General features: G+C 46.9%; 1 protein-coding gene across 1 annotated transcript in view; it reads right to left on the bottom strand.

Moving 5' to 3' along the window:
• LOC114042389 (zinc finger protein 135-like) overlaps positions 1-9,416 on the bottom strand; it is an 11,752-nt gene extending 2,336 nt beyond the window's left edge. Inside the window, exons 1-6 of the mRNA XM_027861083.1 lie at positions 9,405-9,416; positions 8,631-8,718; positions 5,272-5,398; positions 4,070-4,165; positions 901-1,075; positions 1-429 (exon numbers count right to left, since the gene is read on the bottom strand). The exon at positions 1-429 is cut by the window's left edge and continues 2,336 nt beyond it. Coding sequence (XP_027716884.1) covers positions 1-429; positions 901-1,075; positions 4,070-4,165; positions 5,272-5,398; positions 8,631-8,657 — 854 coding nt within the window. The 5' untranslated portion in view covers positions 8,658-8,718; positions 9,405-9,416. The remainder of the gene's footprint in view (positions 430-900; positions 1,076-4,069; positions 4,166-5,271; positions 5,399-8,630; positions 8,719-9,404) is intronic.
• Positions 9,417-15,708: the final 6,292 nt, after the last annotated feature.

The raw sequence follows: 15,708 nt of genomic DNA, 5'->3' as shown, positions 1-15,708 counted from the left end.
GTGTGAATTGTCTGATGTTGGGTGAGAGCTGCCCTCCAGCGGAAGGTCCCTCCACATTCACTGCATTCATAAGGTTTCTCTCCAGTATGAATTCTCTGATGTCGAGTAAGCTCTGTGCTCCGGTAGAAGGACTTCCCACATTCGTGACACTTATACGGCTTCTCTCCGGTGTGAAGGATCTGATGTTGGGTAAGATGTTCGCTCACACGGAAGGCTTTCCCACAGTCACTGCATTTATAAGGCTTCTCTCCAGTGTGAATCCTCTTATGTACAGTAAGCATGCCACTCACACGGAAGGCCTTCCCACACTCGTGGCATTCATAAGGCTTCTCTCCAGTGTGAATCCTCAGGTGTCGAGTCAAAGCTGCCCTCCGAGGGAAGACATTCCCACATTCGTGACATTCATAACATTTCTGCCCAACACAAGATCTGTGACGGGAAGGAAGAGACGGGCAGTGAGTACAAGCTTTACCACATTCATCAGTTCATTAAGTAGTCCTGAATGAATTGTCTCATGTATAAATACGTTGTATGCCTTGGGGGAAAGCCTTCAGACGTTTATTATCTGTTTTTTTTTTCTGGGGCTTCTCTTTATGGGGTATCAACTGACTTAGAGTAATTGATATCTGGGCTCCTTCTGAAGATTTCTCAATATTCTCCATATTTATAATGTTTTTCTCCAGGACATGATCTATGAAAGGTAATAAGATTTAACTTAGAACTGAAATGTTAACCACCTTCATGACACTTTCCTGAAGCTCTTTGTGTGTAAGTAGCAATTATGAAGACTCTTCCCTATGCATCTTCTCTATTTGGAAAAGAAGACTGGTCCTGCAGTGAAGCTTCCTCTAGGGTCACTATCCTCATGGCTTCTCACTTTGTTGGGTGATTCTTACTTACCCAGAATGTTTCTCCTTCCTACCCGGTTGCTTCCCTAACCTAGCATCACATTCCCAGGATTCTCCCAAGTTGGAGATGAAGAGATCCTTCCTTCCAAGACTTTTCTGCAATGACAGTTCTGTGGAAACGTCCAAGTTTGGAGCACAGTATGTGATTCCAGGACTAATATCCCAATCTGAAAAGATATTTAAATATAAAATTTTACCCACCTGCTATACAATTAGACCTGACACAGTCTCTCTAAAACAAAAAAAAAAATTGCTAAAATTTAGTGGGCGTAAGCTCTTATTCTTTTTTTTTAATCAAATACTGCAGTACTGATTTAATCAGTATAAAATTGAAAGAGCTTTAGTTCTGTAATAAAAATTCAAATTTGGAATAGGGCAAATTTTAAACAGCAGCCAGTAAAGAAGGGAAGGGAAAGGTAGTGGGACAGGTGAACAGGCACATTGGAACTGTGGGGACATGTAAACTGACCACTGTCAAACCAGTGTAAGTTTCTTGGTTTCTCATAGAAAACATTTTATCCACCTATTTTTTTCCTTCCAAACTTAAGTCCATCGAAGTCCAATACATTGTTTCTCAATTTTTTTTTTTGCTTGGTTTTCTTGGTGACAATACAACAGAATAGTAAGTTTACTACTTTTCCTGCCCACTGGAAAAATTAGATGATTTCAAATACTTTCTTCAGCTCCACAACAAGTTGCCAGTCACTCTTCTGCATTTCATCTCTGAACCAATCCTTCAATGCATCAATGAACTGTTGACAGATCTTCCTTTCCTTTCCCTTCCTTTCCTTTCCCTTCCCTTCCCTTCCCTTCCCTCCCCTCCCCTCCCCTCCCCTTCCCTTCCTTTCCTTTCCTCATCACTAGCCATTGCTTCCCAATCATCCAAGCCAGTATCTTCACTTTCTTCTGCTTCTACAAGAGGCAGGGACTCTTCTTTTTCTGGAATAGCTTGTTCTGTTCACTTCTATTGGAACCCTCACTTCTATTGTTTCTTCTTTATTTTCTTCTTGTGGCTGTGGTTTTTTCCTCTTTTATCTTCATATATTGGCCTCTTCTTTGGCAAAGAATCTAATTTAGATAGCACTTCAACACCCTGAGCTTGGAGAAGTTTAAGAGTAGCCTCAGCTCCAGCTCTGGCTTCTCTCTGGGATTTTGTTAAAAGCCTGCCTTCCTTTTTCAAGCGTTCTTTTCTTTCTTTTTCTTTTTTCCTCCTTCTTTCCCTCATTTCTTGCTCTAATCGTTCCTCTTCCTTACGCTTGGCTTCTAACTCTTCACGTTGTTGGATGCATTCCCCCTCTTCTGTCTTTCTTTTTCTTCTTCTTTAAGTTCAGCAAGGCCTTTCTGCATAGCTTTAACAGTGGCTTTGCTAGGACCTTTTTTCTTTTCTTTCTCCTCCTTTTCTCCTTTCTTTTTTTTCTTATCTTTCTTCTTTTCGTCACTTCCATTATCATCAGCTTCTATAGTTGTGAGAGTATCTCCCTTCTCTTCTGAGGTAGGAGCGGCTCCAGCATCAAGACCTATTCTGGATTTTAAAGCATCTTCCTCTGGTGTCTTCTGAGTTTCTTTACGCTTTGTTTGTTCTTTTTTACCATTTTCAGACTCTTCTTTTTCTTTCAATTTTCTCAATTTTGCCTTTTCTTCACCTCTCTTTTTTCGTTCTTGCTCTTTTTTTTCTGCTTTCTTTTGTGCCACTGTTTTTATTTTGAAAGAAGAGTCATCATCTTCATTCCCACTTTCAACAGGAAGAGCCGATTTGGTTTCCTGATTCTTTTTCTGTGCTTTTCCAGACTGAGAGAAGTCATCAGAGTCATCACCACTCCCACCTGATGAATCTGCTCTGGTCCAGGCTTTACCTTTTTCAATGCTCTCCTCATCCTCTTCTGAACCATCTGCTTTTTCACTTGATTTCTGAGTTTTCCCTTTTACCCTTCTTGGAAAGTTTATCAAAATTATCATCTTCACTTCCAGAAAGTGATTCTATTTTTGTTCTGGAAGTCTTTTTTGATTTTGACTCTTTGTCCTCTGCTTCTTCACTGTCATCATCCAAACTTCGTTTTTTGCCCTTCTGTCCTTTCTTTTTTCTTTCTTGTTTAGAAGTACCGAATTCTTCATTGTTTTCTGCTGCCTTTACTGCAGTAGTTTCTTGGTCAACCTTGACTCTCTGTGTTTCTAAAGACAACTCTTTAAACTCTTTCAGGACATCACCCTCATCAAAATCTTGTTTCTTCTTATCCTTTTTCTTTTTACCTTTGACTCCTGAGGTTCTTGTTGCTTGGCAGCACCAGCTCCCTCTATTTCTGCGGCTGAGGCTTCGAGATCAGCATCATCCTTGGCACCATCCTCATTCTTCTTCCTCTGCTTCTCCCCCACCACATGACAATGGCTTCCGCGACTCCAGCACCTTCGCTCAGCCCCTTACTGACCGCCAGCCCCCCAGATGGCCCAGCTCTCTGTCCTTCCTCCGCCGCTTCTCGGACCCGGCTCACCACAGACCCGAACACGGGGACAGGGCACGTACGGTATCATAAGCTCTTATTCTTAACATCTTGTCAACTTCCATTCCTCCACTGGGGCCAAAAAGAGGAAGAAATGAATGTGTAGGCTGAAACTCAACAGCCTTTTTATAAATGTGCACTGCAGGTTAGTGAGTGGTCAGAGGTATAAGCCGAGCAAACTACAGGGCGAAGGGGACGGCGGCTCTCTGCTTTTAAAACAACGGCTGAAAGCATTTGGGGGAATAGATCCGAGGCAGCCCTCAGGCTACATAGCACAGGGTGCAGTGAATGGCTAATACCTCTGCACCTGAAACTGCAGATGGACCGGACGAGGGAGGACAGAGCTCCATGAAAGGTGCTCAGGTGAGAGCCAACCCCAGGCCTCCTCCTCCTCCCCCCCTTTTCCTCCTTCCATCCTCCCCCTCCTCCCCCAAAATACCTCTCCCCTCTCTCTTCCTCTCTCTCTCTCTCTGTCTCTCTCTCTCTCTCAAACACACACACACACACACACACACACACACCCCTCCTCCTCTCTTCCTCCCCCTCCTCTCCTCCTCCCGCTCCTCCCCTCCTCCTCTCCAGACCTCAGGGCTCTGATGACAGTCCCCGACCCAACACGGAGCAGGCGCTGAGGGCTCTCCCAGCAGCCAGGCATCACTCACTCACCTGGACAGCAGCGTCCTGAGGCGTCTCCGTCGGGCATCCACGGTACTTCCCCTTGTTCCAACTGACGGATCACAGCAGGTTTGGACATGGTAAGTCCTGCCCAATGAAAGTGAGAAAGCGTTAAAGACCCTAGTTAGAATGGGGCACAGAGCACTGAGCCTGGAGTCAGGAAGACCCAAGGTCAAATCCAGCCTCAGACACTGACTAGCTGTGTGACCCTGGGCTAGTCATTAAAAACACACACACACACACACACACAAAACTGCTTGCCTCAGTTTCCCTAGATGTAAAACGAGGATAATAATGGCACCGACCTCCCAGCCTTGTTGTGAAGATCCAATGAGATAATAATTGTCAAGTGCTTAGCACGGTGCTGGGCACACTGAATATTCGCTATTATCAGTGTCATGAATTCAACCTGAGCCTTTTTTGAGGGGGACAAGGTGGGCACCCAAGGCCTTTAAGGATTCGCTCTATGAGGTCTTTTAGAAGTGGGGGGATTTGGAGAAAGGAAGGAGGGAGGAATGGCTTTCCTCTGCCAGAATTATTACTGAATTATTATTCACTATGCATAGCACCCCAGAAATTCTGAACTGTTGAAAGGCCTTTCCTCGTGGGAAGAGGCACCCCAAATCACCAGGCCCAAGGCGAGGTGCCGGAGAGAGGACAAAGAAACCTTGCTCTCCAGCACCTCATGCTCTAGCAGGGAGACAGCAACGACATATTAAAAATATTCAAAGAATAAATAAAAAGTGAATCAATGCAAACATATACAGAGGAGTGAAATCCAAGGCGGTTTGGGAGGAAGGGAAGCAGCAGTTGGCAGGAGTGGGAATCAGGAAAGGCTTCATCTTGAAGGAAGAGTGGCACTCCGGGAGGTAGCGATAAGGAGGGAGGGCATGCCAGGCATGGGGGACAGCCAGTGCAAAGGCATGGAGATGGGAGATGGGGTGGTGTGCGTGGGGAACAGGGAGGAGGCCAGGCTGGTGGGACGGCAGAGTACAGGAAGGGAAGTGAGGTCCACTGAGGCTGGAAAGCCAGGCTGGGGCCAGGTGGAAGGGCTTTAAAAGAGTTTTCTTCTCAGATTAGGAATCTCTGGCCATTGTACCCCAAACAACGTGGCCCACAATTTTCTAAGGGAGAAAGAAAAGTCCCTCCACGAAGCAGACCCCAAGCCAAACAGGAAGGCGGTCCTCACTTACCCAGACAGGCCAGGTTCAGATAGTTCTCCAGCATCACATCCCTGTAGAGCTCCTTCTGAGATGGGGCCAGGCATCCCCACTCCTCCAGGGTGAAGTCCACGGCCACATCTCTGAATCTCACTGAACCCTGAAAAACCCAAAGCACCTGTGCTGACCCGGGGACCACAGCTCCCGGGAGCCCTGGTGGGGAGGTGAAGTTCAACGAAGGCAGGGCCTGATCCTCACATGGGCAGGGCAGCTGCCAGCTTCCAAATCTCTGCCCACCCCATGAGGCCTTGGTCTGGGGGAGATTCTGAGGCCTCCCTCTCTCTCTCTCTCTGTCTCTCTGTCCCTCTCTCTCTGTCTCTCTCTCTCACACACACACACACACACACACACACACACACACCCATCCCTGGGTTAGAGGCAGCATCTCACTGGGAGTCAGAAGGTGTGAAACCCAGCTCTGACTCTGCTCCTGGCGACTGTGGACACGCCACTTTGCTCTCTGGCCCTCCAACTCCCTAAAGGCCCAGAATAAACCTGGGCTCCTGTGGGCTTCAGAGCCTCAGACTTTTACTGCACCGTGTGATTCACCAAATGCCTTCTTCACAGCAAACCTGTGGGCCCAGGGACACAAAAATCAATCACCCCATTTTACTGACAAGGAAACAGAGCCTAGGAGAGGCTGGGCAGCCTGCGCTCGGCCCCTGGCCCCATGGCTCTGCTCAGGCCGTGCACCCCGGGCCCTGCCTTCAGAATCCTGAACTCCAAGGGCCTGGGGTCTGAGATCATCAAACCATATCTGGTAATGGGATGTGCGCCACTAACACTGGCCACTGAAAGCATTCACCTCCCGCCAGAAATGCTAAGGCAATCACTCTCCATATCTCTCACAGTTTCTCCATAAAGGCTCCATTTCTCAGAAGCTGAAGTGAGCCGACTACAGACCGCCAGGGGACCCTCATCCCTCTGCCTCCAACTCAGTGCTCACCCAGCAATTCTGGCCAGCCCCTGGCAGAGCCCACCAGGAGGTCCTGGACGTCGTGCCCCCTGCCCAACACTCGCACTGGGCTGTAGGGGTGCTATAGGGCCGCCACAGCCATCCTCACAAGGCCAACAGGGCCGTCAACTCTATGGGACTGAATGGCAAACGGGCTGAGAGGGCGTCATCCGCCCCGGGCCCACAGCCAGGACGTCACAAAAACCTTCGCAGACCTTGGCTAGCTTCTTTTGCTGGGTTTTGTCCTTTCCCTCTCAGCTCCTCGGGAAGTTCAGCTTCATCAGTGATGAATCTTTACCCATTATTCATGCATGTGGTCCATCTTTATTTGAAGTGAGGTGGCCCTGCTTATAATCCTCCAACCTTCCAACCCTCCAAGCTTCCGTAAATAAGTTTACACTTGAAGCCGGGGTTGTTTTCGGGAGCCCCTGGGCGAATGGCCATCGTCCCAGATCTCTCTGCCCCTTCTCAGCACTGGACAGGGGTCTCCCCACCTTGACTCTCACCTCTCTCCGGGGCATCTGCAGCCTGACCTCCCATCACTCACCTGAAGCTCCTCCTGCAAAGGTACCAGCTGACTCCCCCTCCCCTAATCCCACCAGACCCAAGGCTGCTCCTCGGCCCTCATCCTTAAGCTCTCTGCAGCCTCTGACGCTGTCAGTCACTCTCTCCGCGGGAGACCCTCTCTTCTAGGTTTTGGGACACCCTCGTCTCCTGGTCCTCCTCCCCGTCTGACCATGTCTTCTCAGCCTGCTTCACTGGATCATCATTCATGTCACCCCCCACTAACCACGGCGGTACCCCAAGACCCCATCCATTCCCTCTTTTCCCACAGGGGTGTCTGGATTCAGTTACCATCTCTTTGCAGATCTATCTCTCCAAGCCCACCCTCTCTCCTGACCTCCAGGCTCCCATGTCCAACTGTCTAATGGATCATCTACCCATTGCTGGCACACGTGCCTTTCTCTCCATTCACATAGTCAGCACTGAGTTCAGCCCTGCAGATTACTGCCAAAGCAAGGCATACAGAAGGCACTTAATAAGTACACACTTGCTCCGTGGTTCTATGCAGAGGCTACGGCTCCATAACAGGCACTCATTAAGCACCAACTGTATGCCAGGCACTGTGCTGTGCTGAGCACTGAAGACACAAAGAAAGGCAGCAGACGGTGCCTGCCCTCAAGGAGCTCACAGTCTAATTGGGGAGGCCAACAGTCACATACACGCACACGAGACCTGGCCAAGATGATGCTGGAGACACGACACTAGAATGCAGAGGGAAGGAGAAAGGCTTCCGGTCAAAGAGGGGGATCTGACCTAAAAGGAAGCCAGCAGAGAGGCATGCGGGGGCCACCCAGGGAATGCCTGCCGCTGTGGCCAAGAGTCTCGTGCAGGGGACACCTAGGAGGATCTCAGAGTGGACACGGGTGGGCAGGAAGGCGTCAGGGGACTGGAGATGAAGGCAGGGGCCGGGTGGCGAAGGGCTTTAAAACCCAGACCGACGCCGGAGGTGATCGAGAGCCACAGGAATGGAGAGACCGAGGGGAGGGTGACGTGATCAGACCTGAGCTTGAGGAAGGTCAGTCTGGCAGCTGAGGGGAGGCAGGGCCTCTGACCAGCAGGGGCAAAGAGAAGAGGAGTAGCAGCAGAGCGTGGCGATCGGCAGGACACCGGGCCGGGGACACGCGACAGACAGCGGGGAGTCGAGAATCACACCTTGGCTGGAAGCCTAGCGCCTGGGAGGACACCAGAGGGAAGTCAGGAAGAGGGGGAAAGAGAGAGTCGGTAACGGAATCCACGGGAGCTGATGACAGGGGGAAGAGAAGGGGTCCCAGGGCAGAGACGAGTGAACACCCAAGTCAGGGAAGGAGATCCCAGAGAACGGGACAGAACTGAGGAGAAGAGAAGGTCAAGGAGGAGAGGGCCATCGGCCAGTCAGTCGGCAAACAGACACTCCTCGCTTGCCACGTGCCAGGCACCGCACCGAGCGCCAGAGACACCGCGGACAAAAGCAGGCATCACACCCGGCTTTGTACTGGGCACGCTGTGGACCTGGATTCCCTGACCAAGACTGAGTATATTGGGCAAGTGAGAAGAGCTGATTTCAAATCCTGGCGCTCCTGCTCGCTACAGACAAGTCATCAAATGTCTCTGGGCCTCAGTTTCTCCCACTGTAAAATGAGGGGCTGGGGGACACTGAGGTCCCTTCCCAGCCGTGCATCGGTAATCCTCTCGGGTAAAACTCAGAATCTGGTCCCGATGACTAGAGGTCCTTTCCAGCTTTAACTCTGCAGCCGGCTCCTCGTCTTTCAGGTCAGCAGACACAGCCCAGAGATACATGTGAACCCTGAGGGCCCAACAGGAGACGCTGACTCACCTGCTTCTTCAGGAGCCCCAAGGCCATCCTGGCGGGTGTAGAGCTCACTCCTCGCAGGGCAGGACGGAGACCTCAGCAGGCAGCAGAGCTGGGGAGAGGCAGAGCAGGAGAACGCCGCCGGCAGCCTGAGCCGGGGCAGGACGGCGACCCTTCCCACCGAGGCACCGGGGCCAGGACGGACCTGGCACTCCTTATAACATCTGTGCTCCGCTGGGGTCTCCATAACCCCGAGCTTCTTAGCAAGCTGGGCAAGCATGAGTGAGCCTGGGCAAGTCACCGAGCCCCTGCCTGCCTCAGTTTCCTCATTTGTAAAACAACTGCCTCCCAAGGTTGTTGTGAGATCAAATGAGATCATATTTGTGAAGTGCTTACACAGCGCCCGGCACATAAATCTCAGCTAGGTACTATTATTATTGTTGTTGTTTTTTTCTGCCAGGCCATCCTTCCTCCGGGGAAAGCAAATGAACCAGAATTGTCTGCTGCAAACCACCTCCATGCACACTAAGTTATTAATACAGCTAATAGAGATAGCCATATCACTAACCGCGCTGGCCGTCAGTTACTGCCTTGGTCCGTCCACTGCTCCGCCGTCTCCCCAAAGGAGGCAGCATCTCTGACACCTGCCAGGGGTGGGACCCGCTCTGGATGAAGGGAACAGTGAGGACGCCATCTTGGGAGCTGTCCCTCCTCCCTCCCCTCCCAGATGTGTCAGCATCAGCCCTCCAGGGGCTCTCTCCTGGTCCTTCCCTTAACGTGGATGCTGGCTGGACTTACCACATGGTCACTCATCATGCAGGAGCTGATGGGCATAGGAGGAACCAAGCAAATCACTTTCCCATTTTTTAAGCCTTGAACTCAGAGAGCCTCGGCTCAACGCGCTGCAGCAGGCGGCCCTCACTCAGTTCTGCGCAAGGTCACGTTAGACACTAGAGACAGAGAGACATAAAAGAAGAAAAGTCCCTATTACGACGTACAGAGATGAGTCGGTACAAAGAAGCCTGAGGAACACAAGCACTCACCATGCCCACAAAATACGACACTCATTCCTGTTAAAAACACTAGAAAATACAGGGATTAATAGGCTTCTCCTGAAGAAGGAATTTAATTAGCAAACGAGTTAACATGTGTAAAGTGCTTTGCAAACCTTAAAGCACCAAATTAACATCAGTCACTATTGCCAACCTCACGTAAATGATATCTATCAAAAACCAAGCCCCAGCATTACATGCCTTAGGGATAAACTAGAGCCCTTTCCAGTAAGGTCAGGGGCAAAGGAAGGATGTCCATGACCACCACCACTATTTGATAGAGGAACTGGACTTTCTGGCTCACTCTACTCTGCATCTGCTGCCCTGCTTGCTTTGAACCCCCTCTCTCCTTTTCCTGCCTCCTTTTGTGTGCTGTTCTGGGGGGAGGGGAGATTTGATTATAAACTCCTTGAGGGCAGGGTCTGGCTTTCCTTTTATTAATTGTATCCCCAGGGCTTAGTACAGTGCCTGGCACATAGCAGGGGCTTAATAACTGTTTACTGGATTGATACAGTGCTAGAAATGCTGGTTATAGGAACGGGACAATAAAAATTGAGAAAATAAGCACAGGCAAGGAAGAAACAAATTTATGGCTTTTTGCATGTGATATGTTAATTTACTTAAAAACCCTACATGGGGCAGCTAGGTGGTGCAGTGGATAGAGAACTGGCCCTAGAGTCAGGAGGACCTGAGTTCATATCTGGCCTCAGACACATAACATTTATTAGCTGAGTGACTCTGGGCAAGTTACTTAACTCCAACTGCCTCACCAAAAATAAATAAATGAATGAATGAATGAATGACTAAAAACCCTACAGAGTCAACTAAAAGATTAACTGAAACAATAGCTTTGGCAAAGTTACAGGATATAAACTGAATCTACAAAAATCATCAGCATTTCTGTTGACTACCAACAAAACCCATAAGAAAGACACAGAAAAATTCTATTTTAAAATCACTACAGTGGGGCGGAGCCAAGATGTCAGAGGAAAAGCAGTGACTCTCTTGAGCTCTCCCCCAAACCTCTCCAAATATCTATAAAAAATGGCTCTAAACAAATTCTAGAGCAGCAGAACCCACAAAAAGACGGGCTGAAACACATTTATAGCCCAAGACAACCTGGATGGTTGATAAAAAACATCTGTTGCACCAGGCTGAGAGAGGAGCACAGTTCAGCATGGGTGCACAGGCCAAAACAGGGCCAAAGGAAACCCACAACAGGTCTCAGGGGACTGAATCACAGGAAACTGTGGCACTTTCCACACTTCTCAACCCATAAATGCAAAAGACAACCTAGCAGGTCAGGTGTCGGACCCGGGTGAGAGAGGAGTACAGCCCTAGCACAGCCCTGGGGCAGTGACTGCTTCCGGAGCTCAGCCCACAGACGTAGTGGGGATCGAGTGGCTGATCAGAAAGGGATCGCATGAATCTCTGTGCTGGCACCGAGGCTGGATTCTCTTGCTTTGCCCATGCTTAGATCTGGGTCACAGTTCTGGGTGGTGGTCCTGGGGCGAGGAGGAGCACTGGCGTGGTGGAGCTTGTGGTGGCAGTGGAGAGGGAATCCTCCTCACAGTTCTAAGGCAGAAAAGAGAGCTTGTGGTCACTCACAGACCAGAGCACAGGCCAAGAGAGGAGTAAACACCTCGCTCCTTATCATACCACCTTGGAAGAACTGAAAATTTACAGGTCCCTAGAAGTATCTCTGAAAACTGCTGCACAAAACCCCCAAAGCCTGGGACAGTCCACACTGGAAGCAGACCCCTACCTTAACAAAGAGTTTAATAGTCAAGTAATTGACTGGGAACATGAGCAAACAGTGGAAAAAAAGAAAAAACAACAAAAAAACTCAGACTATAGAATCTTACTTTGGTGACAAGGAAGATCAAGGCATACAACCAGAAGAAGACAATGAAGTCAAAGCTCTTACATCCAAAGCCTCCAAGAAAAATATGAATTGGGGGGCGCAGAGCCAAGATGGCGGAGGGAAAGCAGTGAATGTCTTGAGCTCTCTCCCAAAGCCCTCCAAATACCTAAAAAAAAGGCTCTAAACAAATTCTAAAGCAGCAGAACCCACAAAAAGACAGAGTGAAACAAATTTCCAGCCAAAGACAGCCTGGATGGTTGATTGGAAAGGTATATTGCTCCAGGCAGAGAGAGGAGCACAGTTTGGTGTGGGCATGCAGGCCACAGTGAACCTGGAGCAGGCCTCAGAGGACTGAATCGTGGGCAGCTGTGGCAGTTTCCAGACTTCTCAACCCCTGAACGCCAAAGATAACTTAGAAGGTCAGTGGGAAAAGTCTGTGACTGCGGTGAGACAGGAGCTAGGTCTCAGCTGCAAGTCTTGAGCGCGGCCCAGGGCCGCAGCTTTTTCCTGAGCTTCCGGCCCACAGACTGAGGGGGAATCAAGTAGCTGATCAGAGGGGGATTGCAGGGATCTCTTTGCCAGTGCTGAGGCAGGAATCTCTTGCTTTACTGGTGCTTGGATCTGGGTCCCAGTTCTGAGGGGCGGTCCTGGGGCGAGGAGGAGCACTGGTGCGGTGGAGCTTGTTGTGGTGGTGGAGAGGAAACACCTCGCCCCTTATCATACCACCTTGGAAGAACTGAAAATTTACAAGTCTCTAGAAGTACCTCTGAAAACAGCTGTACAAACCCCCGAAGCTTGGGACAGTACATTCTCCACACTGGAAACAGACTCTTACCTTAACAAAGAGTTTAAAACTCAAGTAATTCGTTGGGATCATGAGCAAACCTCATAAAAAGAGTCAGACTATATTATCTTACTTTGGTGACAAAGAAGATCAAAACATACAACCAGAAGAAGACAACGAAGCCAAAGCTCCTACATCCAAAGTCTACATCCAAGAAGAATATGAATCAGTCCCAGGCCTTGGAAGAGCTCAAAAGGAATTTTGAGAAGCAAGTAAGAGAAGTAGAGGAAAAACTGAGAGTGATGCAAGAAAATCATGAAAAGCAAGTTAACAGCTTGCTAAAGGAGACCCAAAAAAATACTGAAGAAAATAATACCTTAAAAAATAGCCTAACCCAAAAGGCAAAAGAGGTCCAAAAAGCCAATGAAGAGAAGAATGCCCTAAAAAGCAAAATTGGCCAAATGGAAAAGCAAGTCCAAAAACTTACTGAAGAAAATACTTCCTTAAAAATTAGAATAGAGCAATTGGAAGCTAGTGACTTTATGAGAAATCAAGACACTGTAAAACAAATCTAAAAGAATGAAAAATTAGAAAACAATGTGAAATATCTCATTGGAAAAACAACTGACCTGGAAAATAGATCCAGGAGAGAGAATTTTAAAATTATTGGACTATCTGAAAGCCATGATCAAAAAAAGAGCCTAGACATCATCTTTCAAGAAATTATCAAGGAAAACTGTCCTGATATTTTAGAACCAGAGGGCAAAATAGAAATTGAAAGAATCCACCAATCTCCTCCTGAAAGAGATCCCCAAAGGAAAACTCCTAAGAATATTGTAGCCAAATTCCAGAGTTCCCAGGTCAAGGAGAAAATATTACAAGCAGCCAGAAAGAAACAATTCAAGTATTGTGGAAACACAATCAGAATAACACAAGATTTAGCTGCTTCTACATTAAGGGATCGCAGGGCATGGAATATAATATTCCAGAGGGCAAAAGAGATAGGATTACAACCAAGAATCACCTACCCAGCAAAACTGAGTATAATCCTGCAGGGGAAAAAATGGTCATTCAGTGAAATAGAGGACTTTCAAGCATTCTTGATGAAAAGACCAGAGTTGAATAGAAAATTTGATTTTCAAATACAAGACTCGAGTGGAACATGAAGAGGTAAACAGGAAAGAGAAAATCATAAGAGACTTATTAAGGTTGAACTGTTTACATTCCTGCATGGAAGGATGATATTTGTAACTCATGAGACCTTTGTCAGTATTAGGGTAGTTGGAGGGGAAAAAATTATATGTACGTATACATAGATATAGATGGATAGATAGATAGATAGATAGATAGGTAGATAGACAGATAGATAGAGAAGCATGAAAAGATAAATAGGAAAGAGAAATCATAAAGCACTTATTAAAGTTGAACTGTCTACATTCCTACATGGAAAAATGCTATTTTTAAGTCATGAGACCTTTCTCAGGACTAGGGTAGTTGGAAGGTATATATATACAGTGGAGGGGAAGAGGGGGGAGGTAAGCGAGAATGAGTGAACCTTATTCTCATCGGATTTGGCTTAAGGAGGGAATAACATACACACTCAGTTCTGTATGGAAATCTATCTTACCCTACAGGAAAGTGGTGAGGAAGAGGATAAGAGAGAGGGGAATGATAGAAGGGAGGGCAGATTTGGGGAGGCGGTAATCAGAAGCAAACACTTTTGAGGAGGGGCAGGGTCAAAGGAGAGAATAGAATAAACTGGAGTGGGATAGCACGGAGGAAAATATAGTTAGTCTTTCACAATGTGACTACTATGGAAGTGTTTTGCAGGACTACACATGTATAACCTATATCAAATTGCTTGCCTTCTCAATGAAGGTGGGTGAGGAGGGAGAAAGGGAGAGAACTAGAATTTGGAACTCAAAGTTTTAAAAATGAATGTTAAAAATTGTTTTCACATGCAACTGGGAAATAAGATATACAAGCAAAGCGGTATAGAAATCAGGTATCCTGCCCTACAGGAAAATAGAAGGGGAAGGGGATAAGAGGAGAGAAGGGTGATAGAAGGGAGGGCAGATTGAGGGAAGGGGTATTTAGAGTGCATGCCATCTTGGGCGGGGAAGAGGAGAGATGGGGAGAAAATGTGGCACTCAAAATCTTGTGGAAATGAATGTTGGAAATTCAAAATTAATTAATTAATTAAGTAATAAAAAGAAAAAAATCACTACAGAATGCTTAAAATACACTGGAGTCTATCTACCAAGACACGTACAGGAGTTATTTGAACGCAGCTATAAACCACTTGAGAGAATTAAAGGCAAACCTAAATAATTGGACAAATGTCAATTGTTCATGAGTAGCCTGAGCCAATATGACAAAAATGACAATAATACCTAATCTAATTTATCATACAAAAAAAATACTAAAGGTTTAATTCACAGGACCAGAAAAGGCTAGGTGGCACAGTGAACCGAGTGCTGGGCTTAGGGTCAGGAAGACCTTAGTTCAAATCCAGTCTCAGATACGGACTAGCTGCATGACCCTTGGAAAATAATATTTACCTTGTCTGCCTCGGTTTCCTCAACTATAAAATGTGGATCATTAATAGCACCTTATCTCCCTCTCTGGGTTGTTATGAGGGTCAAATAAGACAATAATTATAAAGTGTTTAGCACAGTGCCTGGTACATAGTAAGCACTATATAAATGTTAGCTATTATCATTATTGTATTATTATTATTAAAAGTCATTTGGAGGAACAAAAAGGTAAAGATTCTTGAGGGAAATACTGAAGAAAAAAAGTAAAAGCTATGGGGTCTAGCTGTACCATATCTCAAACTATACTACAAAGTAGTGATCACCAAAATTATTTGGTACTTGGGAGAGAGGGAGAGAGAGAGAGAGAGAGAGAGAGAGCTAGTGCACAGTGGAACAGATTAGGTATACAACATTCACAAACAAACACAGTAGCATAGTGTTCAACAACCCCCAAAACCACAGGTACTGGGGGAAGGACTTAGTATTTGGCAAAAACTGCTGAGAAAACTGGACAGAAATCTGGCAGAAATCAGATTAAGACCAACACCTCACACCACATACCAAGATTAACTTTAAATGGGTATAAAACTTAGACATAAAAGGTCACATCATTAAAAATTAGAGAGACATGGAAGAAATTACCTTTCAGATCTATGGATAGGTTATTAGATAATTATATCACATATGTGTACATATCTATAATCAATCCTATGTGTATATTATCAGAGACAATATGTTCATGATTAAACAAGGGAGAGGATCATAGATTATAAAGTGGACAACTCCGCATAAAACTAAAAAATTTTCGCACAAACAAAACCAACGAAGCAAAACAGTAAACTGATGAGGGAAGGGCAAGCTTCTC

The sequence above is a fragment of the Vombatus ursinus genome, unplaced genomic scaffold, assembly GCF_900497805.2.
Source record: "Vombatus ursinus unplaced genomic scaffold, bare-nosed wombat genome assembly UNPS02014417.1, whole genome shotgun sequence".
In the NCBI taxonomy this organism is placed as follows: domain Eukaryota; kingdom Metazoa; phylum Chordata; class Mammalia; order Diprotodontia; family Vombatidae; genus Vombatus; species Vombatus ursinus.
This window is presented reverse-complemented; position numbering and strand designations above follow the sequence as displayed.